At 39.6% G+C, this 23,223-nt stretch overlaps 3 protein-coding genes across 5 annotated transcripts in view; 1 reads left to right on the forward strand and 2 right to left on the reverse strand.

Moving 5' to 3' along the window:
* Positions 1–256: 256 nt before the first annotated feature.
* LOC119728335 (4-hydroxybenzoate polyprenyltransferase, mitochondrial-like) lies at positions 257–15,446 on the reverse strand. 2 transcript variants are annotated; one of them, XM_038200533.1, is made up of 8 exons: positions 15,361–15,446; positions 12,736–13,291; positions 3,689–3,855; positions 3,365–3,486; positions 2,558–2,643; positions 1,947–2,080; positions 1,453–1,641; positions 257–805 (listed from the first exon to the last, which is right to left on the reverse strand). In XM_038200533.1, the coding sequence occupies exons 2-8, from the start codon at positions 13,250–13,252 to the stop codon at positions 620–622; spliced, it is 1,401 nt and encodes a 466-aa protein (XP_038056461.1). In that variant the 5' UTR covers positions 13,253–13,291; positions 15,361–15,446; the 3' UTR covers positions 257–619. The 2 variants fall into 2 exon arrangements, with proteins under 2 accessions (XP_038056461.1, XP_038056462.1); XM_038200534.1 differs by lacking the exon at positions 15,361–15,446 and adding an exon at positions 15,258–15,354.
* A 98-nt stretch (positions 15,447–15,544) lies between these two features.
* Positions 15,545–19,545, forward strand: LOC119728673 (glutaredoxin-like). Its single transcript, XM_038200992.1, has 3 exons — positions 15,545–15,790; positions 16,642–16,798; positions 17,548–19,545. The coding sequence occupies exons 1-3, from the start codon at positions 15,771–15,773 to the stop codon at positions 17,707–17,709; spliced, it is 339 nt and encodes a 112-aa protein (XP_038056920.1). The 5' UTR covers positions 15,545–15,770; the 3' UTR covers positions 17,710–19,545.
* LOC119728672 (GRB2-associated-binding protein 1-like) overlaps positions 18,208–23,223 on the reverse strand; it is a 35,815-nt gene continuing 30,799 nt past the window's right edge. For both annotated transcript variants that reach the window (XM_038200990.1, XM_038200991.1), the window contains one exon: positions 18,208–22,686. In XM_038200990.1, coding sequence (XP_038056918.1) covers positions 22,408–22,686 — 279 coding nt within the window. In that variant the 3' untranslated portion in view covers positions 18,208–22,407. The remainder of the gene's footprint in view (positions 22,687–23,223) is intronic.

Consider the following 23,223-nt stretch of genomic DNA (forward strand, 5'->3'; position numbering starts at 1 on the left):
AGGATTTCTTTCTGGCAGGGTCTTGCTTTGGCCTTGAAAATGTCCAGACCCATTCATTCTGTATTTTTATCAGAAACTCTGAAAGGTTGACGTTTTTGCCATGAATCCGGAAAGACTTGTGAATAATAGTTCAAAATTTTTAATTCTTGGCCGAAAATATGCAACAATAAGATTATTTCTGTGAATTTGTCGCCAAGCCAAGCAACTGTTCCCCGTCACTGTTTCTTTTCTTTTTTTCCTCTTAATTTCTTTTGTGACAGATCCTCAGTTGCTTAACAACTGCTTCCTCCATTTTTTAAAAGTTCAGTTCATCAGTGAAGAATACTGGAAAGATTGTCCAACGCTGATGAAAGTCCACAGGGGAAAACAGCATAGATTGTTCCTTGCACATTCAGGCACATTGAAGTTGTTTTTCCCCTCAAGTTGTCATTTGACTGATCCACAGTCATCAGACAAGTCCTTCCTCCGTTTTTAAAGTTCAATTCATCAGAGAAGAAAAATGGAACGACGGTCCTAATCTGACAAAAGTCCACAGAGGAAACAGCAAAGTTTGTTCCTTGCATATTCAGGCACAGTGAAGTTCCCTGAAGTCTGAGTCATTCTCAATGATTCTCTGCAATCAGCTTTCAACAGCTTGGTTCTCATTGTCCCTGTCCAATCCTTGTTCATGTTGCTGCTTTTTACTGTTGGACACTTTGGCGAGAGTTCCAGCGACGATTCCAGCAAAGATGATGGCGCCAAGTCTCCGGTTGGACTGGAACTTGTTCCAGCAGTCTTGAGGATTATGGATGTCCACCGTCCACACCTGCAACAAAATAAGACATCAAACAAATTATGAACTCAGATATTCTGCGCTTCAAAGATTTACAATTAGAAATTGTCAAATGACATATACGGTCAGAAGTAACAGGGCATGAATGCTGACAAAGGGCTACCTTAGTCAGAGTTCATCAGAGTAGCTTGTCACTTGACTTGAGACAAATTGACTTGTGATTGACTTGTGATTGACATGTGATTGACTTGTGATTGACTTGTGATTTACTTGTGATTTACTTGTGATTGAAATGTGATTGACGTGTGATTGACTTAATATTGACTTGATATTGACTCGTGACTGACGTGTTGACATATGATTAAAATGTGATTGACCCATGATCGACTTGTGATTGACTCATGATTGACTTGTGATTGACTTAATATTGACTTGATATGACTCGTGACTGACGTGTTGACATATGATTAAAATGTGATTGACCCATGATCGACTTGTGATTGACTCATGATTGACTTGTGATTGACATGTGATTGACATTTGATCGGTAAGCGATCGACTCGTGATTGGCTTTTGACTGAATTAGGATTAACTTAGGATTGACTTGTGACTGACATGTGACTGACATGTGACAGACATGTGATAACCTGACTACAACTCCAACCAGCCATGCTCCTCACCTGGTTGCCAATATGAGCAGCAGTTAGAGCCACAGCGAGGTAGTATGCCACAGTCTGCTCAGCCATAGCACCAACGAGCATCAGACCAGACACCATAGCTGCACCAAAGCCTGTCAACCAATACTTGGTGTTGTCTCCCATCAGGATGGAGGTGGAGCCTAGACCAAGGGCCAGATCATCTCTCTTGTCCTAGAAAGTCAGAAACAAAAACGTGAATAAGAGACTAGTGTATATATTGCTTGTCAATGTCCAATTACTTTGGGAACCATTGCATTTGTCACACTTGAGTTCACACAAAATTAATTAAAGATTTGCCCTCCAATGTTTAATTCAAGTGGTTCGCAAAATAGTCCCATCTCTTTTTCAGTTTTAACTTGCATACGTTAATTGGTGTTGTGGGTCTCAGTTTTACCTCCCCCACCCAAAAAAACAAGTAAATGAAACTGCAAAATTCAAGATTTTATCAAGTGTAATACAGAGGTACGTGTACCAACCTGATGCCCGTATATGGTATCGTAGACAATGGTCCAAGCGATACATGATGCATACAAAGGCAGAACAATGCTCCAGTCACATGACCCACGGATAGCTGCATAGCCAATCAAGGCACCGAAGTTGAACGTCAGACCTAAGAGAAAAAGACAATTGAACAACTATCCATAAATATTGACTCATTTATTGATTCTAATGTAGTGTCTCTTTTTCAGATTTGGAAAGCGCGTTCCCTGGATAAATTTCAGAAATGTATAGACCATGACTGTTTTTTTTGGGTTTTTTTTAATTTGTCAAAACCGTACGGCCAATTGAAAATAAGGAATCATGCAATAAAAGAAGGGCTCTGTGAACGTTTGACTTGAAATGTGAAACTTTTTAAGAATTTTCAAATAAACCACAATTTTAAATAAACTACATTTTGAAGGGAAAAGTGAGATTCTGGCAAGAAATTCCACAGTAATAATGTACAAGGAAGAAACGTCACGATAATAGTCCCTTGGAGCACCAACTATATAAGGATTAGAGGGGCAGTATATTATGTACAGGGGATGGCGATATGCAATGGGAGATCGGCACATTGAAGGTCTTTTAAAACTTGACAAGTTCTTACCAAGGAAGACTTGCGGCCAGTAGGTGAACCTCTTCATGAGTGGGTAGACGATGATGGGTGCCACGGCAACGCATCCCAGAACTATACTGTAGACAGAAAAAAAACAAAGACACATCATGAACAAATGAATTGATCGTGGCTTTGCAGTGATGTAGCCTGAGTAGTTGGTGTTTAAATTTCCAGTAGGGAATCCGAGTATTTGGACAAAAGGGCATTTTGAACCTGTGGCAAGTGTTCCAAGTATTTTCAAAGGAATATCGCCTTAGGTCTTTAACCTTTCATCGACAAGGACACTACTGGCATCTTTTAGCAAATAAAACTAATTCCTTCAAATAAGGCTGGAGTCCTACCATGTTTTATCTCAGTATTCTAGGGGACTTGGAAAATGACCTACAAGTGCAAGACCAAAGTTTTGACCCTATCTGCAGATGTCAATAACAGCTTTACCCCTTACTCCCTATGGTATTTTGTTCAGAGACCCTACTAATAAACGCAGCAACATGCAACACTTGTCAAAATGACAAGCCTGCCCAGTGCAGCAAGATCCATCAGGCCAAAAGTCTCAAGGCTAAACTGCTTTAGAGTCCGTGGTCACCGAATGCAGCGGGATGCAACTGTGGCATTGTTCAATGGGACTAGCTCTCATTGTTTCAGAATTAGCCATTTATGCACTGGTGTTGATGGCTCAACGTGGCAAGGTCCCACAGACTTCTACACCTGATACATCATGTTGCATCTCACAGGGTTAGGGTTAAGGATACACAAAATGACCGTGACAGGCCAAGGATATGTTCCTAGTGGACTCACCAGTATGTGTTCAGAGTGAGTAATATTCCCAGCGCTACGCTAAGCTGGGCTGCCAGGAACACCAATGCCTGACTGCGACTGATGTCTCCTGATGCTATGGGTCTTGATCGAGTCCGCTCAACCTTTGATCAACAGAAAAAAAAGGACACAGTTTCTATCAAGAACAAGCTACAACTGAAACTGACTAGGTTAACTTTTACTCTAACTATCCCTGCCATGTGTTAGCAATTAATCAATTTGTCAATGCTTTCTTCAAGGGGTGCTAGTCAGAGGCCATACATTTGAAAACAAAGAAATCCTTTCCAATGCTGTACATATACTCACAGATTTGTCAAAGTCCCTGTCCCACATATCGTTGATGGTACAGCCAGCTCCTCTGACCACCACAGCTCCCAGACCACACAGACCCAGCATGTACAGGCTGGGGAAGTGACCTGGGTCTGCTGCTAGAGCGATGCCCCAAGCACTCGGCCAGTAGCACAACCACGTTCCTGGAATGAAAAAGAAATGCACAGAACATCAGGATTCTGCAGTTTGTATAACTGAATGACTGCTGGCTTTGAACAAGGCTTTAGGTATCTGTAGACGTTCAAAACAAGCTTAGCTTAGGTGTAAGTTAACTTTGCTTAATCCCACCAACCTGTACTAACAACCTCTACCATCGAGGTACTCTCTTTAACCCTTCAGTCACTGTAGCACCTTAATCCGTCCTGCCCCTGCCTATTACTCACTGTCGCACCCAAAACCGCCCAAGCACTCTATAGTTGAGTGGTCGGGCACAACCCGACCACTGTCTAGAATTGTTCCGATTAATTGGCTTTTTTCGCAAAATTTGCGAAAAAGCCTTTCTTTTTGTTCTGATTTTTTTCTTTTCTTTTTGGCGCCAAAAATCCCATAGACTTTGTACACGATTTTTCTCTGCAGCACTTTGGGTATTAATCTTTGTCAGACATCATTCAAAGTTGGCATAAGCATAGTCCCTATAGCACAGATGTGTCCCGAAGATTGACGTCATGGTGACGTCATCGACTAATTTATTACAAAATTGTCGATTTTCAAAGGGGATTTTCGACTCTTTGCCAGTAATTCATTTACACCACTCTTTGTCCAAGCAAAGACCCTAATTCAAACAACATTGTGTGATGATGAAGTCATGATGACGTCATCCGGTATATATTTATAGGCAATTAAATTGTGACACTTTTAATATCTAAAAATGCATAAGAAATCAACCGTACGCGTCCGCAGCATTCTGTTGCCGGCAAGTGATAGAGTAGGTTGAAGTCTTTATTTCATTCAGTGTGCGTGCAATCATGTGACCCTGGCTTCCGGTCGAAAAAGGCCAAAACCGGAAGTGTCTTATTATTTGAAAATGGTAATAGATATGAACTTGCTTTCAACGGTGTTAGTCTCTTGGCTAAAGTATTCTTCAAATCATCTACCAATGACGTCATGCAATCTTCGAGCGCCCTCTAGCGACAGGTTGAAAATTTGCAAAAATGTATTTTGAATAGATGTCTGTGGCGAAGTTTGTCGGAATCGCCTAAATATTGGTGTATATGATGACCTTGACCCACTTAAGACGTGTGCGAAGTTTTAGGCGAATGATGTCATCAGACCGGAAGTTATAATAAAAATACCCTTTTTCATTTGAAAATTCCTGAAAAATCAACCATGGCAGTTTTTATGTTAGTTTTTACTTTAATTGTCGATTTAAGGGTACATGTAGGTCTAAAACATTTCAAAGCTTCGAGGCAATAAGCGAACTCGGTCATGCCCTGAGCACGCTTAAAACTTCAGGTTGACAATACCTCTGCTCTAAAACATGCACAGAACGTCTATATGTACATACACGTACATGACGCATACATCCTATGTCAGTCAGCCTGCAGAGCACGTGTTGCCGAGGTCAAATCCTGTCCACATCACAGTGACCGTTTTAGCCGATTTCCGGCTCACTTTGACAGATTTTATGTTCATGCATGCACATAGTCAGGGACGTATAATAAAAAATCATAATGCCGAAAAGCCCTATGTTACGTATTTAAAGGTGCAGTTTTTTCTGCAGTGGGATTTTCCACAAGTCTTTTCCTATACAACACTGATATCTTACTGAGTAGTTATGAACTTCAGCCGAGAATTACTATGAGAAGGAAAGAGAAATCGTATTTTTTTCGCGCTATCATTCGATTGAACATATTCCTAAGGGTCAGAATATCAAGTAATATTTCATAAAAATGTTTCAGTTCAAAGGCAAATTACAGATTTAAAGGTGCAATTTTTCTGCAGTGGGATTTTTTTTAGCCCGTTAACTTTGTACACGTGTTAGCCCATTGACTTTGTACTCGTTTTCAAGCCACCATTTCTATAACTTGGCGATCTGGAATCGTCATCAATGTTACAGCCAAGGAAGACCCTCATACAAAAATTATGCCAAGACTATGACGTCATGATGAAGTCATCACCTAATTTTTTTTATTGATTTTTGAAAATTTACGTGCATATTATGAAGTCCTATATCTACAGAACTGTAAGTCTGATTGGGTTGAAACTTGGTATGTGGCTAGACCGGGATGTGTTTTAGGTAAAACAAAATTAGGTGACGCCATGATGACGTCATCCGGAGATTAAACATGAATATTTGAAGTTTTTGACCTTTTGGCCATATCTCATGAACGTAACATGCAAAATTCAAAATTCTTTGTGTATTTGGTCTGTTACATGTAGGTAAAAGGTATTTGCACAAAATTTTGAAAAAAATATCTGACATCATTATGACATCATAAAAATGCGATTTTTCAAAATACATATAAGGAAAGGTCTGACTGTCATGAAACTTAGTGGGTAGGTAAATAATGGTACTAGTATACAAAGTTTAAAGTGACGTCACGATGACGTCATCGTTTGGTTTTTACAATTTTTAGATATTTATAATTTTATTCTGCTTCCACAAATTGCACACTTTCTTTCATCGGATTGACATTAAACTTGGTTCAAACCAAAATCACAATGACAAAATGTGCATTGAGAAGGATCTTAAGGATGACGTCATTGCAGGGCAAGTGACATCATTTGATAAAATTATACTTTAGGAATTATTCTAAGCGTTTTGAACAACCTTTAACTGCATGAAGCACTCTGAAAAGTGAACTATTTGTAAAATGCGAAAAAGCCCTGTGTTCTGTTTGCAAACAGACATACAGCTCTAGTCTTTCTTTCTTTCTTTCTTTCTTTTTTTTCTGGACAATACTTCTCCGCGGGTTTACTCCTAAACCGTTCAAGATATAAACTTGTAACTTCGAACACATATCGACCCTGATCCCGAGTAGTGCATATTGTCCTGACGTCATGATGACGTCATCAGGTATCAAATTACAAGCAATTTAGTGTTTCTATTTTTTAATCATTACAAATCGATATAAAATCAACCGTGAGAGACCGGAACTTGTTTTTAACGGCAGTCAATAGAATAATACTGGGTCTTCAATTTACTTCGTGGGTGTCAAATCATACGACCCTTACTTCTGGTCGAACCCGGAAGTGCCTTGTAATTTAAAAATGGTAAAAGATATGAACGTGCTTTCAACGATGTTACATGTAGCCTTCGGCAAGAAAGTACTTTTCGAAACTGTAACCGATGACGTCATGGAATATTAGAGCGCCCTCTAGCGGCAGGTTGAAAAATGTCCAAAATGCATTTTGAATAGATGTCTGTGGCGAAGTTTGCTGTAATCTTTTGAAAATTGGCATATATGATGACCTTCATGCAAATAACACATGTGTCAAGTTTGAAGCCGATGACGTCATCAGACCGGAAGTTGCAACGAAAAGACTTTTTATTCTTCAAAAATCGCTAAAAAATAAATCGTGAGAGATATAATCTTAAATTGTCCATTAAATGATGGATTAAACATTGGCGTCAATTGTGCCAGGCGCGTGGCTTGTCAAATTGTTCACACACGTGACCCGCCGCCGACAAAAATACCCTAACGGTAGTCCGTCGCTCAAAAATTAAATGAAAGCGTAGAGCTGGGTGTGCGTGAGTACACTGCATGTACATGTACATGTACATGTACATGCATTCAGTGCAGATCCATTATTTCATCATCGTCATGCTTGTTGGAACGGGGCCAAACACGTGGCGCGTAGTCTTGTGCTCAAGACGCTTGGTCTTCTATAACAAATCCCATAGACTTTGTGCACGATTTTTCTCGTCAGCATTTTAGCCATAAAGCACACTCATTATGACATTGAAACTTAAGATAGTCAAAGAACATATAGCAAAGGTCGTTGGCGAAGATGGACGCAATGATGACGTTATCATGTGATTTATTATGAAATTTTGAATATTTATTTAAGCCCATTGACTTTGTACGCAGTTTTTCCACTTTGTGCCCTTCTTTTTCAAGGGACCTTTTTGGCCACTTTTCAATGGGGCATCTTCATCAAAGTAACACCAAGCAAAGACGGAATGCTAAGATTGTGCCAGAACAATGATGGCATGATGACGTCATCAGGTGTCACGTGACAAGCAATTAAACTTTGATATTTTTTTATCTTTAAAAATCTATATAAAATCAATAATGAGATCTGTCGTCTTGCTGTTTGCGGCAAGTGATAGAGTAAATTCAGGTCTTTATTTTTTAACGTGTACGTAAAATCACATGACCCTTGCTTCCGGTCGAAACCGGAAGTGGCTTATTATTGGCTTATTATTTAAAATTGGTAATAGATATGAACTTGCTTTCAACGGTGTTAGTCTCTGGCCAGACAATATTCTTCAAAACTTGTACCGGTGACGTCATGTAATTCTCGACCGCCCTCTAGCGGCAGGTTTAAGAATGTCCAAAATGCATTTTGAATAGATGTCTGTGGCGAAGTGTTTTGTAATCGCCTGAAAACTGGTATATATAATGACCTTCATGCAAACAACACATGTGTGAAGTTTGAAGTTGATGACGTCATCAGACCGAAAAGACCTTCTATTCTTCAAAATAAATCAATCCTGGGAGATATAATCGTGAATTGTCCATTGAATGATAGCTTAAACATTGGCGTCAATTGTGCCAGGTTCGTGGCTTGTCTAATTGTTCACACACGTGACCCGCCGCCGACAAAAATACCCTTATAGTAGTCCGTCGCTCAAAACTTCAATGAAAGCATAGCGCGTCGCCGTTCGGCCACGGCATAGGGCGCGCACGCCCGCTGAACGTAGCCTGGCTTTTCATTTGCTTTTCGCGGGCGTACATGTAGGCCTACATGTACACATGTCCAGTTATTAGTACGTAGACTCTGAGAAAGTCTGAGGAGAAGTGCTGTTGTCACGCGTGTACGACTAAAATAGATCGCTGCGCGCGTCTTCGTCTTGAAAAAAGGCAAGACAGAAAAGCGCGCATGCGCAGTTAATGTGTCATAACCGGGGTTAAGCTTGTACACTGCATGCACACTGTGATTCGGAAAGTAGAATGTGTGCACTTACGCTGTTTGTGGCGCGGCCCGGAAAGGCATCCTCGTACGAACTCTGAGCGGCGATTTGGCGAATATAAATGTTTGTTTCTGTTTATAAATTTACCTTCGGATAGTAAGTATTATTTCGGTTTTTTTTCAGGCAAATGGTATTGGGAGTTCATGCTGAAAACAGCTTACCATTTAAAATGGCTCCAGTTATGGTCGGACACATGAATACATGCAAATCAATGAACATGCATCCTCTCCGAATAACATCAGTATTCACTACCCATATTCACTTTTTTTACGTTTAAAAAACAATAAATACATACTGACATTGATCACTACCCAAAAGAAACATTTTTAAACAAAATGATTAATAATAATTTTCGTTATCCTTTGTACATGTTCTTACATAAAAAAATATTCATAACTTAACTGGACAATGTTTCATAAAATAGTTGTCTACCCGACCACTCTGCGTTTGTAACAACAAACGCGAAGCTCTAGTTACAATTATTTTTCAGTGAATAAACACAATGTAATACAATGTAGTACATGTGCTAATAGGTTAAACTCTCAGTTGATTGATTTTTATGACACTTTAGATCAACACTCTGTGCATGAAATGTACATAGGCATGTGTGGATCAGGGTCATAAGCTCCCCACAATATCTAGCATGTCCTCCATTCTAAGAGGTGAATTATCAACAGCACCCTAGGATTGGGTTCTGCAATTCTGGGTACAAGTGAGCAGTCTTTCGTCGAAGGAGACATTTCCCCAAACCTTGGCTTCTTCGCTAACTTCTGCTTCAAGAATCATTTTGTAGCCTTTGATATAAAAACAAAATGAAACTAGAGATCTATGTGTGTTTGCAACAGAACATAGGGCTTTTCCACATTATGATTTTTTTTTTATCAATAACACGTCCCTGACTATGCGTGTACAACGTTTCAATAGTATCAGACCTATGGTTCTTTAGATATATATTTTAAAATATGCAACTTTAAGACTACGTCACAAGACCCGTGATCATCATCGACTCCCAACAGAGTGCGCTCGAATGATGCATGACGTTACTGGTCAGATTTTTGAAAAACCCACCCTTGCCACACACTTACATCGTTGAAAACAAGGGTCACATGCAAGGGTCACATCCGGAAGGAAGGGTCACATGCTTTTGCATGTAAATAAAAAAAATGAAGACCCTGGATTATTCTATCCAATCCCGTAAAAGCAAAATCAGATCTCTCAAAGTTGATTTTATATTGGTTTCCAAAGATTAAATCTAGAAATCTGTGGTTGCGTGTTATCTGATACTTGATGACGTCACCACGACGTCTTCATTACCGGAAGGCTCGAGAGCTATGCTAACTGTGCTATTTGAAGCAAACATCTGGTTTATAACTCTGGAGGTTGATTTTGCTGCAATTTTTTTAATGTTTAAAGATCTTTTCATACCGGTCTGATGACGTCATCATTTTTTTTTCGCGCATAGGTGTTGTCTGCATTGAGGTCATCATATACACCAATTTTGAAGTGATAACTGCAATTTTTGCCACAGACATCGACTGAAAATTCATTTACAACTGTTTTTAACCTGCCGCTAGAGGGCGCTCTAACATGTTATGACGTCATCGGTAATTTTTTGTATGATCTGGCCACAGATTAACACCGTTGCAAGCAAGTTCACATCGCTTTCCAATTTTAAATTATAAGGTACTTTGAGTTACTTCCGGTTTGGACCTGAAGAAAGGGTCACGTGATTTTGCTCACATGAAATAAAATGAACATCCTGGGTTATTCTATTAATTCCCGCAAACGTCAAGTTCGGGCCTCTCACGGCTGATTTTATACTGATTTTCAAAAATTTAATCTATTAACCCTAACCCCCTAGGCCCTTGTTGCTTACAACCATCCTCAATCCTCCAAAATCCTCCAAAAATTTTCAACTCCGCCTAAATTTTTCAAAATTGTCAGACAGTCCTGCCTCAAAATGCATTCATCCTCAATCCTCCAAAATCCTCCTCATCCCAAAACTTTGCACTCGTGTTTAAGTGAAGGATAACCAACGCCAAATCCTTCAAAATCATCAGACAGTCCTGCCTCAAAATGCATTCATCCTCAATCCTCCAAAATCCTCTTGTGCTTCATTCACCATTCATCCTCAATCCTCCAAAATCCTCATGTGCTTCAATCACCATTCATCCTCAATCCTCCAGAATCCTCATTTGATTCAATCACCATTCATCCTCAATCCTCTAGAATCCTCCAAAACCACCAGGAGGATTTTGGAGGAGTGAGGTGGGTTAGGGTTAATCTTTAACGTGACGTCACGTGACCCATGATGCAGGGGTTTTCCTTAACTTTTTCCTTTACTGGCCGGCCGGGCCAGTAAACCAGAGTTTTCACTGGCCCGCAACCTTTTTCACTAGCCCACATGTTTTAATAGTAACTTTCAATCAAATCACCATAAGCATTTTTGATAACTTTTTTGATAATAAATTATGCAATATGAATACAATCGGCAATTATCTTAATCATGTACATAATATTGCATGTAGTTCCTTTTTAAGTGATGTCAATGTTTCTTTAATCGTCCATGCTTTAACATAGAGCAAGGCTTTAATTAACAGGAATCAAATAGGGGGAGAAATTATAATCAAAATTTATGCAGTGTGCTTCGTTCCGAACTTAAGGCTTTAGGTGTTCTATTTCCGACATGTTTTGATAAAACACAAACTAAAAAAGCGTAATCTTGAGGAACAAGAAAACATTGCACGCAGTCGTGGTATTAATGGGAGTTTACCAAGTTAGTAACTGAACTGTTTTAACTTGTTTGAAAATGAGTGAGAAGGCCAGTAGTTTCAAAAAAACATCTCTCGCGCGCCATGCATTTCTAGCGAAGAATGGTGCAATCAGCGTGCCTAGCCAAGAAGCGCTGCGGGCGGGCGACCCACGAACTTACGCTGGTCATGTCAATCCATAATGTTTTCCGGAGCACGGTCCACTTTACATTCACTAGTCTTTACATTCAAAATAGGCCCCTCGAATCTCATATTGTCCTCATCTTTTCGGTACATTCGTTTGATAGTGTTCAAGAAATCATCCCAAGAATCCGTTCGGGCACAAGTTTTGGCAGACTGTCATGAAAGTTTTCTCCTCACCACGTTGTATGATACGAATATGATGTTAACGTACGTACGTCCGTACCGTGTGGACTGCAGACGAAGTAAATCACGTGCGCTGCATGTGTGCACAATGTGTAATGGCAAATACACGTTGATTCGCCTCATGTTCGTCGTTGGGATTTCAATGCACAGCGCACTGCGAATATACATGGAGTGATACGAATTCGAACTATGTACCGATGTTTTTATTTCGGTCGGCGTGGCAAAAGTATTCATGTGTTGTATCACCCTTAACTTTTTATTTTGATTGATTGAAAAATACTGTAGGAAAAACTTCGTTATTTTTATTTTTTTTAACAGTTTTTGACTCACCCGTCGGACTACTGAGAGGAGGGTTTTGACTCGCCCGCCGCTGTTTTCACTCGCATTTGGCGAGCGGGCGACCGTTAAGGATAATCCCTGCATGATGACGTCATGATGACGTCACTCTTCGGGACATGCTGAGTTTCAATGATGTACGACAAAGATTAATGCCAAAAGTGGCACAGAGAAAAGACGTGTACAATGTCTATGGGATTTAGGCGACAAAAGAAGAAGAAGAAGAAGAAGAAGAAGAAGAAGAAAGAAAAACCAGCACAAATAGAAAGGCTTTTCCGCAACTATGCGGAAAAGCCAAATACTCTTGAACTTTGGCTTCATATTTTAAGGTTTCATAGAGCATGAAATCTCCTGAAGTCAAAGCTAAGGTTCTGCCTTTTTAGAGCTGTACATAATTATGAAGGTTTTCTCACCTATAGGCTTGTCTACTCTCATCAGTCTGAGGTAAGGCTGGACTTTGCTGGGTGCTGCATCCACCATGGAACTCAATACGCTCATAGGTCTTGAATCACATCTAGTCCATCTATTACATTGTAAATCGTGCCGTCCTAGACCAGCTCCAATCTGATTTATACAGAGTTGATTGTGTTGTCTGTGAAGCTGCGAATACATGTGCTTGTGAATACACAGCACAGGGCGGGGTTTATGCGTTCTACGAAAGAGTGAAGGCTGGTCAGCATGTTGACATTGCTGAATTGCACCACAGTTAAGAATGACGCTTCCGTGACTACTCACAGCACGTTGAGCATCAAACACATCTGATGACATAAGTCTTTGAGAACTTCTGTGGTTGAATACTTGATGCTTGCAATGGTTGTCGCAGCTTTGAACAGTCATGTGTTGGCTTGGGGTAACGTTGGAAGGTGTAGAGAAGCAGCTTATAGACCGTGGACTCCAGCGTCTACACAGCCTGTTGAATGTGACCAACATTGTGGTAATTTTGTTTGCGCTCAATTGATGATACTAGATCTGTTATGAAAAGAAGTAAAATTTAAAATGATCAGAATAAAAACAGTGTTACTTAGTGTCTACGTTGTTAACTTTTGTGTTAATTTGTGGTATTTCAGTCTGATTGAATGGGATATTTCACATAAGCCTATTTTATTCAAGTTAATAAGAGAAGCGTCTCTGGATGGGATAGAGCCACCCTCTCACTCGGCCATATTGAATATCCAGCATGCATTGTAGTTAGTCGGGTGGTCATGAATTTTAGTCTCATGTAAGTACATAGCCCCACTAGTGTGGCCGTCGGTATGCTGCGCTGAACCTCTGGCCACACACCGTGGTACCGCGCACTACTGAGGACGAAGTTTTCATAAATTTTACAGGCAGTTTCTTACATATGGTTGTATTCTATGATGTCCCATCTATCACTTCTGGGATGCTTAGGTGTAATGATGTTCAATTTTCCGAGATATTTTTGAATCTTTCTGGAGCCCATATGCACCCGTGAAACGTCTGGTGATGGCAGCCATTTTGAATGTGACAAGAGAGATGACCTCAAGCTGTGACGTCGCGTTTATGCAAATTCTTGTCGAGCGAGGGCGCGAGTTGCAAATGTGACGGCTGTTTCCTGTTCCAATTAAAAATGAAAATAATACCCTGCGCATGCATGATGCACTGCGCGGGCATCGATGTCGACGGCTTGGACGACACGCGCGACACAGGAAACAGCCGTCGCATTTGCAACTCGCGCCCTCGCTCGACAAGCAATTTGCATAAACGCGACGTCACAGCTTGAGGTCATCTCTTGTCACATTCAAAATTGCTGCCATCACCAGACGTTTCACGAGTGCATATGGGCTCCAGAAAGATTCAAGAATATCTCGGAAAATTGAACATCATTACACCCAAGCATCCCAGAAGTGATAGTTGGGACATCGTAGAATACAACCATATGTAAGAAATTCCCTGCAAATTTTATGAAAACGTCCTCAGTAGTGCGCGGACCACGGTGTGTGGCCTTGGGTTCAGCGCAGCATACCGACGGCCACACTAGTGGGGCTAGTAAGTACAGTACATGATCATGATAGGCCAAGTGAACGAAGGGTGTGCAAATGGCCATTCCAACATGTCCAAGGGACACACGCCCAGTTTACAAGCCAGAAGCTGTTACGGAAAAAAATGTTGCAACCTGACATGACGCCACTTCCGTGATGTGTACAGAGTATACGCTTGCACGGCACTGGCGTGAAGTCAAACTGGATGATGATGCTGATGACAATTAATGAGTGATGATGATGATGCTGAGATTTATATGGCATTTGTAAATTGTATGGAGAGTCAAAACAATTTTCTAAGTAGGCCTATTTCTTAACAAAATTCGAAATGTTTCTCAGTCCCAGATTCAGGTAATCCTTACTTTTAGGACACCTCTATTGTGTACGAGTTCTGTTCAAAACTGACTTTTGCAGATGACTGTTCAGCCAAAGTGACTTTTGCAGGCTAAAGAAGTCTTTTTTCTTCAGACAAACTCATGTTAGTTATAATTTTGAAAGCACTTTCGAAGAAAATGTGACTTTCCTACCTTTTTTTGCAGTTTGCCATCTTGCTTTTTAATTTTATTTTCTGTTTTTCATCGTCGTCTTTATCCCCTCATAAATTTAAACCCTGCCCTCTTTCTACAAAATTAAACCTGCTGAAGACAAGAGTTGTCATTGCCAAATGTTCAAATGTGTCAATAAATATCAGAATGTCACTTTTGAGTTTCATTTAGTCAGCTGTTTTGGTGAGTCTTTTAACCTTGTATAGGAAAGGGGTCCTAAAAGTAAGGATTACCATGATTCATGTCTTATCATTTTTGCAATGAATGACTTTTATCATGTTCATTGAGATGATTATTATGAAGAAAAAAAGTGGCGTCAGGTTGCAACATTTTTTGCAAAGTCAAATTTAGCAGGGAAAATATTGAAGCATTTATTAAAAAAATACGTACAATTTTTCAGACCATTCTCATAAAGCTTGTGCACAGGGTGTCAAGTGATGTCCAGGTATGAATGTTTTTCCTAAAACGACATTATAGGAGGGCAAATTCTTACCAAACTCTGAGGAAATTTGTGAACGACGTCGAAATGCCCATTCAAAAATGGCGCCCTCTCTAGGTCGAGTTACTCGCGTACAAATTTTCCCACGTGCGAGTTGGACTGGTTTTCGACCCAAAAGAATAACACTGATACTGATAGCTAGCCCGGAAACCAGTCTCCATGAAAACTGTCATTTTAGTCTTTCTGCAGGCTGCGATTCGAGACATAAATAAACCGATAACCTGTTTTCCGCGGCGTTTGATCTATTTTGATGTAATAAAATTAAAAGTATTCGAGAAAATTAAGGAAATTTCCATTTTGTCCTACCTCAGAGGGTCAATATAGGATTTCGGCAGTGAACAGAATGACAGCTGGTAAATAGGCCACGAAGTTGACCTTGTGACCTAGATAGAAAAACAAACAAGATGTCTGCGCCCGTGCGGAAGTAAGTGGAAGTGCTCAAAATGGAAATGAAACGTTCATTGTTACTACAAATATTAGGGTGAAAATGTATCGGATTTATTTAGGTTATTATTTGTTATAGCACGTGCCGGTAGTGGTAACCCAGAACTGGATTATACCTGAAGAAAAAAATGTAAAACAAATCACAAATCAGGGTGACTTTTGTTGTGTCACAATTTTTATAAACTTTCCACCAATCAACACTCAGCTATTTAATTTCCCTGAAAGCCGGACAGAACTCAGTCTTGATATAAAAAAAAGTATCTTGAAAACCCACAAGTCTCGTTTTTACGTTTGATGTTATTTATAGGCTATTTGTTGTTGCAAAGGCCAAAAGGCATGAAAGGGTGATTTTTGTGCCTGAAATTAGGCTACTCGAATTGAAACAGTCAGGAACTCCTAACTTTAACATTTTGTTGTTGTTGAATCCTATTTTATTCCTAATGAACTTGGTGTCTTGTCATTTCCTGAGTCCAATAGTAGCCATTTAAAAAAAGAAACTGGCGGCCATCTTGAAAAATAGCCTGGTCGGGGGGCCATTTTGGAGGGGGGGGGGGGGTACTCCGCGGAGCATCTAGGAGTAGGGGGGGGGGTCCTCCCGCTTCCTTCTTTTCAAAAAGGCAGGACGCTAAACACATTTTTTTTCATTTTTTTTACCTTTTTACTTGAGCCTATTTGGGATAATTTTATTTCAGATATGCCAGACACACTAAAATAGGAGGGTGCTATTTGGTTTGGGTAAATATTACCGAATGACTGACCATCGTTTAGTATATTCTATGGTGTAAGAAGACATCATTCTATCCATGATCTCATCTGTTTTTTTGTTTGTAGCCTAGTGAAGGGCCTGATTGATGCCCACCGAGTCATGGTCTTCTCTAAATCAACCTGCCCATTCTGTCTGTTGGCCAAGGACACGCTGAGGGAGGCAGGAGTCAGGGACTTGAAGGTGCTGGAGATTGAGCTCAGACCAGATGCTCCAGATATACAGGTACAATGGCCGGGATGACCCGATACGGTCCCAGTTTAGGGGCGTGTCTTTTGGGAAGGGGTGCCGTTTAAATCTTTTGATGTCAAATTTGGCAAATGTCAATAAACTAAAAAGGAAACGAGGAAAAGGACACGGTGGCAGATCTGGGGATGTTCCCTCCCCCCCCCCCCCCCCCCCCTCCCCGGCCGCAAACAAATAAGAAAATCATCACAGAAAAAAAACATGCCAAATGCTAGCACCCCCCCCCCCTCCCCTCCCTTGGCAGCTAAATCCCCTCTTGATCCAAACTGAACCAAACCAAATCTGTAAATAGGCAGGATTAACTGCACTGCAATGTATTACATTGTATTTTTTCCTTGATGAAACCAAGAGTGTTGGGGGGGGGGGGGGTTGGGGCAGTACAGGGACTAGCAGATTAAGGCTCAATAACCAAGTCTGAAAAGTGTTGGAGCAGTGTTCTGAAGGTTGTAGGTTCACATTCCCCTGTAGTCACTTTTAAGATCGTCAAAATTTCGTAAAAATGGTGGGTACGTTCACACATTCATTTTACTAACACGCAATGGATCTGTGGTATGTTCTAAGTGATGTTGCAGGCTGTACATGTTAAAAGATCATGTGATCTTATTTTTATAGACCATAATCTTCAAATTGGCAAGAAAAACCACTGATACAATTGTTTTGCTTATTCGTTCAAAATTGCACTTGAATCTAATCTTAATACTTCTCGGTATTTGTGTTATGACCTACAGAAGGTTCTATATGACATTACGGGTATCTCAACAGTGCCCAGTGTCTTCATCGATAAAGAGCACATTGGAGGGGGAACGGACGTCCAACTCAAACAGGAATCAGGAGAACTGGAGAAGTTGTTGAGAGAAAAGGGAATCATCAATGGAAACGGCGAGGCGTGACCAGCAGGAAAGGAGAGGACTGTACTGAGCATAAGTGTGAACGATATAAATTTGCCAATGGACTCCTGTGAAATGCAAATGAAATGCCAGTTTATTGCAGCACCTGTACTTGCAGCACGTGTATTTCATTGTATTAATTGTATTCTATAATACCATAGAGTTCTCTGGTGGTTTCGGGCACTTCAAGGAGTAACAGGCAGGGCGGTTTTTGGGTGCTACAGTGACTAAAGGTTAATGGACAAAAAATTTCAGGGGCAATATAATATTGATGTTTGAAGTTATTATGATTATCTATGATTATATATTGTGGGTAATGGCAGCAGGTGTGGGGTAGGGGCGCTAAATTCATTTACAAAAATCATTTTCAGGTTTTAAATGTACATAGAATGTAATCTTTGTTTGGTGAAAACAGGGTCAAATATCAACCCACTGCCTTTCATAAAAATTCTACATACAACTCTAAACGATCGGTAATAAACACAGCAAAAAAGAACAAGGTTTCACAAATTCAACGGCCAAATTGTTTTAATGAAGTACTTCTTGCAAAAGTCATTGTGAGCTAACCAACACATAAAGTATACAGCAAAAGGCCCCCCGAGAGCCAATTTTGCTTCATGTGGAAAGAAGTAACTGACCCAGTATCTCATGTTCACAGAGTTAAAGCTACTTGCAAAGCTTTAAGTAATAAAAACCACCCATTTAAAAATGCACCATAAAAAGTTCAGATTTCTACAAGTATTGATAAAAAGATTACGCTAGAGATTTGTCTTAGTACTACACACAGCATTTACTGTTTACTTTGGAAAAAAGATATCTTATACATTAAGGCAAGGGCAGTAGGAAAAACACAGCCACTGTGTAACAATATAATAAAAAATCAAAGTGAGCAAAGCATGTTCAAGTTGAATGTCCGAGAATTTCTTGGGTGTACGGCTTCGAAACGGCGAAGTGTCAAAAACACACTTGTGAAAACAAGAGCTAATCCCATATAATTTTACACCGGTATATGTTAATGGTAATACAATCTGATAACGTCTAGACAACTCAGGGAACTACTGGTTTTTACTGAGTAACTTTTAAATTACATTCGCTTTTTCAGTCCGGTGGCAGTTCCTTTTTAGCCTTTTGGTTCGCTTGCTTGGATTATTGAATATTAAAATTTAAATTTACTCCGTTTTTTTATTGTTGCAATACAAATTTTGACCGCCAACTTAATTCATAACATTTTGTAGTATATATATTTCGACAAGTCTTCCATTAAATGTACAATTTATTGGTATTCTACAAATCAGTCATACGCAGTCTGAACCAAGTACCGAGTAAATGTATTTACATGCAAAAAAAATATACGCAGAAAGTTAAACATTGGAGTAAAAAATAATTTGGGAGTTTTAGATACAATAAATTTCATATTTACTCAGGAAAAAAATAATAATAAAATTTAGTACTGTACAGTGTACTGATTATAAAATATTCAAATCACAGGGATAAAAAAATAAGAGATGCATAGCGAAGCAGCTACATGTATTAATTTTGGAAAGTATTTACAACTGATTATTGCCCTAATAAAGATTCTGTGTGTGTATTCACAGAATGGCATGCACAATTTTGAAGCGAACATTTAATCAGATTTCATTCTGGGCAGTTTAATGTGGTTTTAAGCATAGAAGGCCAGTACTGTTCCGTGCATAAAACCTTCTGACTTTTTCAAAATTAAAAACATTTGCAGCATAGAATGAAAATAGTCATTTAGAAAGACAAGTCAATTAGCCAAGTTTGTAAAACACATATACTGTTGACTGGTTCATATTCTTTTACAGTAAATACATATTCAAAGTCTAAACAAGATGTTACGCCTAAACTTGACCATCGGTCCCAAATTAAGCTGGGTGCATCTTAACAAAAGTTTTCCAACTGGAACCCGTATTAAAGTTGGGACTGTCCTAGCCAAAGAATAGTCTATGGAATAGAGGTCTATGATATGCGATCAGATTCGGCGATTAATTACGCAAAACAAGACTGCGTCTTGACCTTGAGATTCTGACCATTCAGCGGGCACCTTGTATCGGGTCTTCCGTAACCTGTTGTTGTATTATAAAAACATGTCAGCCAAATTGACCAATCAACAGTTTAGTCCACATTTCTGATCGAAATGACATCATGTGCATGCTTAGATATATATAAGACGTTGGATACTGAGAGGGCTCCGTTGAAGAATGGGTGAGATACTCAGACTACCAAAAGTGGGACCATGGTCAAGTTGGGGCATTACAAAGACACAAACAACACTATGCAGGAGCAAAATTAGAAAAAGTAAAGAAACCACCCTGATTGTCTGGAAAGAACGCGTGGAATTTTACAATGCATAGGAATGGGAGCTTTGTAGTGTGTGCATAGATCTAATACAAAAAGAAACTATTCAAATTTGGCAGAATACTCGTTTCGAGAATTACTAAAAGTGGTTCATATGCTACAGATCTGCAGCGTTAGTAAGAGATAAAAAGGAAATCACATTTCTTATCAAGTACAAATATCGAATGTAATCTTAAAAGTCCTTGGTTAATGCCCTGCGAATCAAAACTTTATTGGAAAATTAAGGTTTTCTTGCATTAAAAAAAGGATACAAATGCTAAGGTTTGGTTTGTGTTGTGTTAATGTACGACTTAAGATAACTTCACATTTTCAATTGCTGGTTGCATCTCATTAAAAAAATAGAACATGTTTAAAACATACAAAGCATAACTGAGTTGTGTTCAAAGGGTAACACTGCGTATGTACATGTGCCCTGGCCAGCACCGCATTGTGGGGCAGTTTTCTATTGTTAGAAAAATTACGATTGAGTTATTAGGACTTTCTGCTGTCCCCATAGTGTTGGCCACTTCAATTGTGGATGGATTCCGGGAAGTTATAGTTTAAAAAAGCTGTGATTTTTTTTAAAAGCAACATCCTGAGTATGGACCTCATTCATCAAAAGTTAGAAATTCATATCATGGCATTATTATAAGTAAGTCACAAAAATTTGGCCGCCTCTGGAGTATTTACACCATAAATATTCCGGGTTATATTGAGGGTTATAAAAAATATAACAAAGTTTTGTTACTGTTACTTACAACTTGCATGTCAAATCCAATGTCAGGAGATTTCTCATGCTACAACTGACACATGGCATTGTGTTTCTATTTTATTTTTGGTTCAAACACTGTCAAAGGTTGTGATAAGAATTTTGTAGCATTTAAAAAGAAAAAAACACAATTTTGGCACATTCAGACGTTAGATGAGTCAGATTCCATGAAGCTCTATGACACTACGATCTTAAAATGAGTTCTTTGATTACTCGTAGCCTTTGGAGCAACAGTGCTACAGTTTGCAGTTATTTCAAATTCACAAATTGGTCAGTGTTTGCGGAAATCAAACATCACACAATTGCTAGTTTTTACAGCATTGTAAAACTTGATTATGTCATATGATTACTTAAAGTGAGTACGTAATAAAATTCTATGTAAAACATAAAGCCCCTAGCCCATTCGCATCTCTGTGTACATTTGATAAATCACAGTACCCAAGCCGATTAAACAGCTACCGTCACATAATTTGAAATCAAACTTAAAAACAGTCCATTTTATATCATAAAAATATTTCCACCTTTTTTTTAATAGATACATGCAAACATATTGTCTTGTTTCTCGTATAATAATATATATATACATTTCAAGCAAACAAAGGGCTTTTTAGAATTATTCTACAGGGTAAAACTCCTTTAAAATTGTCGGGAAAAAAGTCGTCATAAAATAATGTGAAATTTCAAATGTTGTTCCTCAGCAATTTGGAAATACTTTACATCTTTAGAATGGCATTTCTGCGGATCATTAGTAAGGATTCCAAATCATATTAATTTGGGATGCCAAAAATCCATGAATTTTAAAAGAAATTTCTCATGTGGGAAAATGTGAAGCCACCTATCCACAAGCCTTTCCAAGCACTTTTCCCAGTCCATTTTTGTGTCCATTTTGAAATTGGGCCTATAGACCTTATCCGCAGCAGCCACCTTAGAGGGTAATGTCTTTATTTTGCTGGGTTATGCATGAGTGAACCTTTCGTGCACTCATTCCTACTGAATTAAAATAACAAAAGATGCCCTCTAAGATGGCTGCTACGCATAAGGTCTATCATTGATATGTAGACCTACTTTGGCAAAAAGCACCGAGACGATACTGATGGAAAGACAACGTCAGGGTTTTTTGGATAACGGACTTGATTCACATCTGGGCCCCATTCCATGGCTCTGCTAACCACAGAATTCTGTGCTTACGATCACCACTCTATGCTAACCGCGCTAGAAGAAAAAAATTCTGCGCTAAGCCAGTAATCACAGAATCCTTAGTTACGGGATGTACACATGCGCACAAGCCAAAATTCCTCGCTAACCCGTGAAATGCTCTTACCGTAAGCACAGGATTTTCTGCTACAATAAGCGAGTCAGAGAATCTTGAAGGAATGAGGCAGTGGTCACCCCTCCAATGAACAAATTTAAGAATTAACGGATGATTTTGGAGGATTGAGGCTGTATCTAATTTTTACATGGTTGCAATTGGAGGATTTTGCAGAATTGAGGATGGTCCCTAGCCAAAAGGGCCTAAGGGGTAAGGGTTATTTAAAGTACAGTAGGTGCCTGTAATAACAAGTTCTCATTGTTGAATCCTATACATCTCGGTTCCTAGTCAGCGTGCTGCGGCCTGACATCCCCCCATCCTTCTCTTCTTCCCGTCTCTCGGTCACAAACCTGAGAGCCTGGGTCTTGTCTGGGTCCAGGTCAAAGTATTCCACCGTCGGGGAGCTAGACTTAGGGGGCCTCGGGGGAGGCTGACGGGCTTCCTCCTCGTGGTCGTGGGAAAGCTCCAGGTACTCGATCTCGTCACTTTGCTGGCAGGGCGGCGGGGCAGGGAAGGGGGTGTTGGACAGCCCTTCTGTTAAGGGGCGCTGTTGAGAGACACACACAATAAATGAAGAGGGTGATTGAAAACGGTGTCTACATAGAGCTGCAGCTACGTCTATTGTCAGATTGTTCCCACATATCTGTAATTTTCTCAGACCTAGATGATAGCTCTACAGCTATGACGCGGCGTTAAATTGTGTCTTGGATGCTGTAATTTAACGATCTCAAGCGGAGTTGTGTCACATTTGTGAAATAAATATGACATAATTGACACCCATTAAATACTGTCTAGCTCATCCTTTGCGTCACAAAGGCAAGATACATGGGCAGCCCAGTAGCTGTAAACTTAAAGGGTGCAAAACAGATTATGTCATGTTTGGTAGGAAACCTCAGGGTAATTAGAACATTTTACTTCCATCAATTGAATTCAGTCATTTTTTTGGCAGAATATTTCACAACCTTATTGACTTGATGGGATGATATGAAACAACTGTTGACTGCTGTGATGTGGGACATGTGTTTATGACACCCTCTATGTCACATTGGCTGAACCGGTCAACAATCGCTAAATATGTAACAAG

The sequence above is a fragment of the Patiria miniata genome, unplaced genomic scaffold, assembly GCF_015706575.1.
Source record: "Patiria miniata isolate m_02_andy unplaced genomic scaffold, ASM1570657v1 HiC_scaffold_20, whole genome shotgun sequence".
Taxonomy (NCBI): Eukaryota; Metazoa; Echinodermata; class Asteroidea; order Valvatida; family Asterinidae; genus Patiria; species Patiria miniata.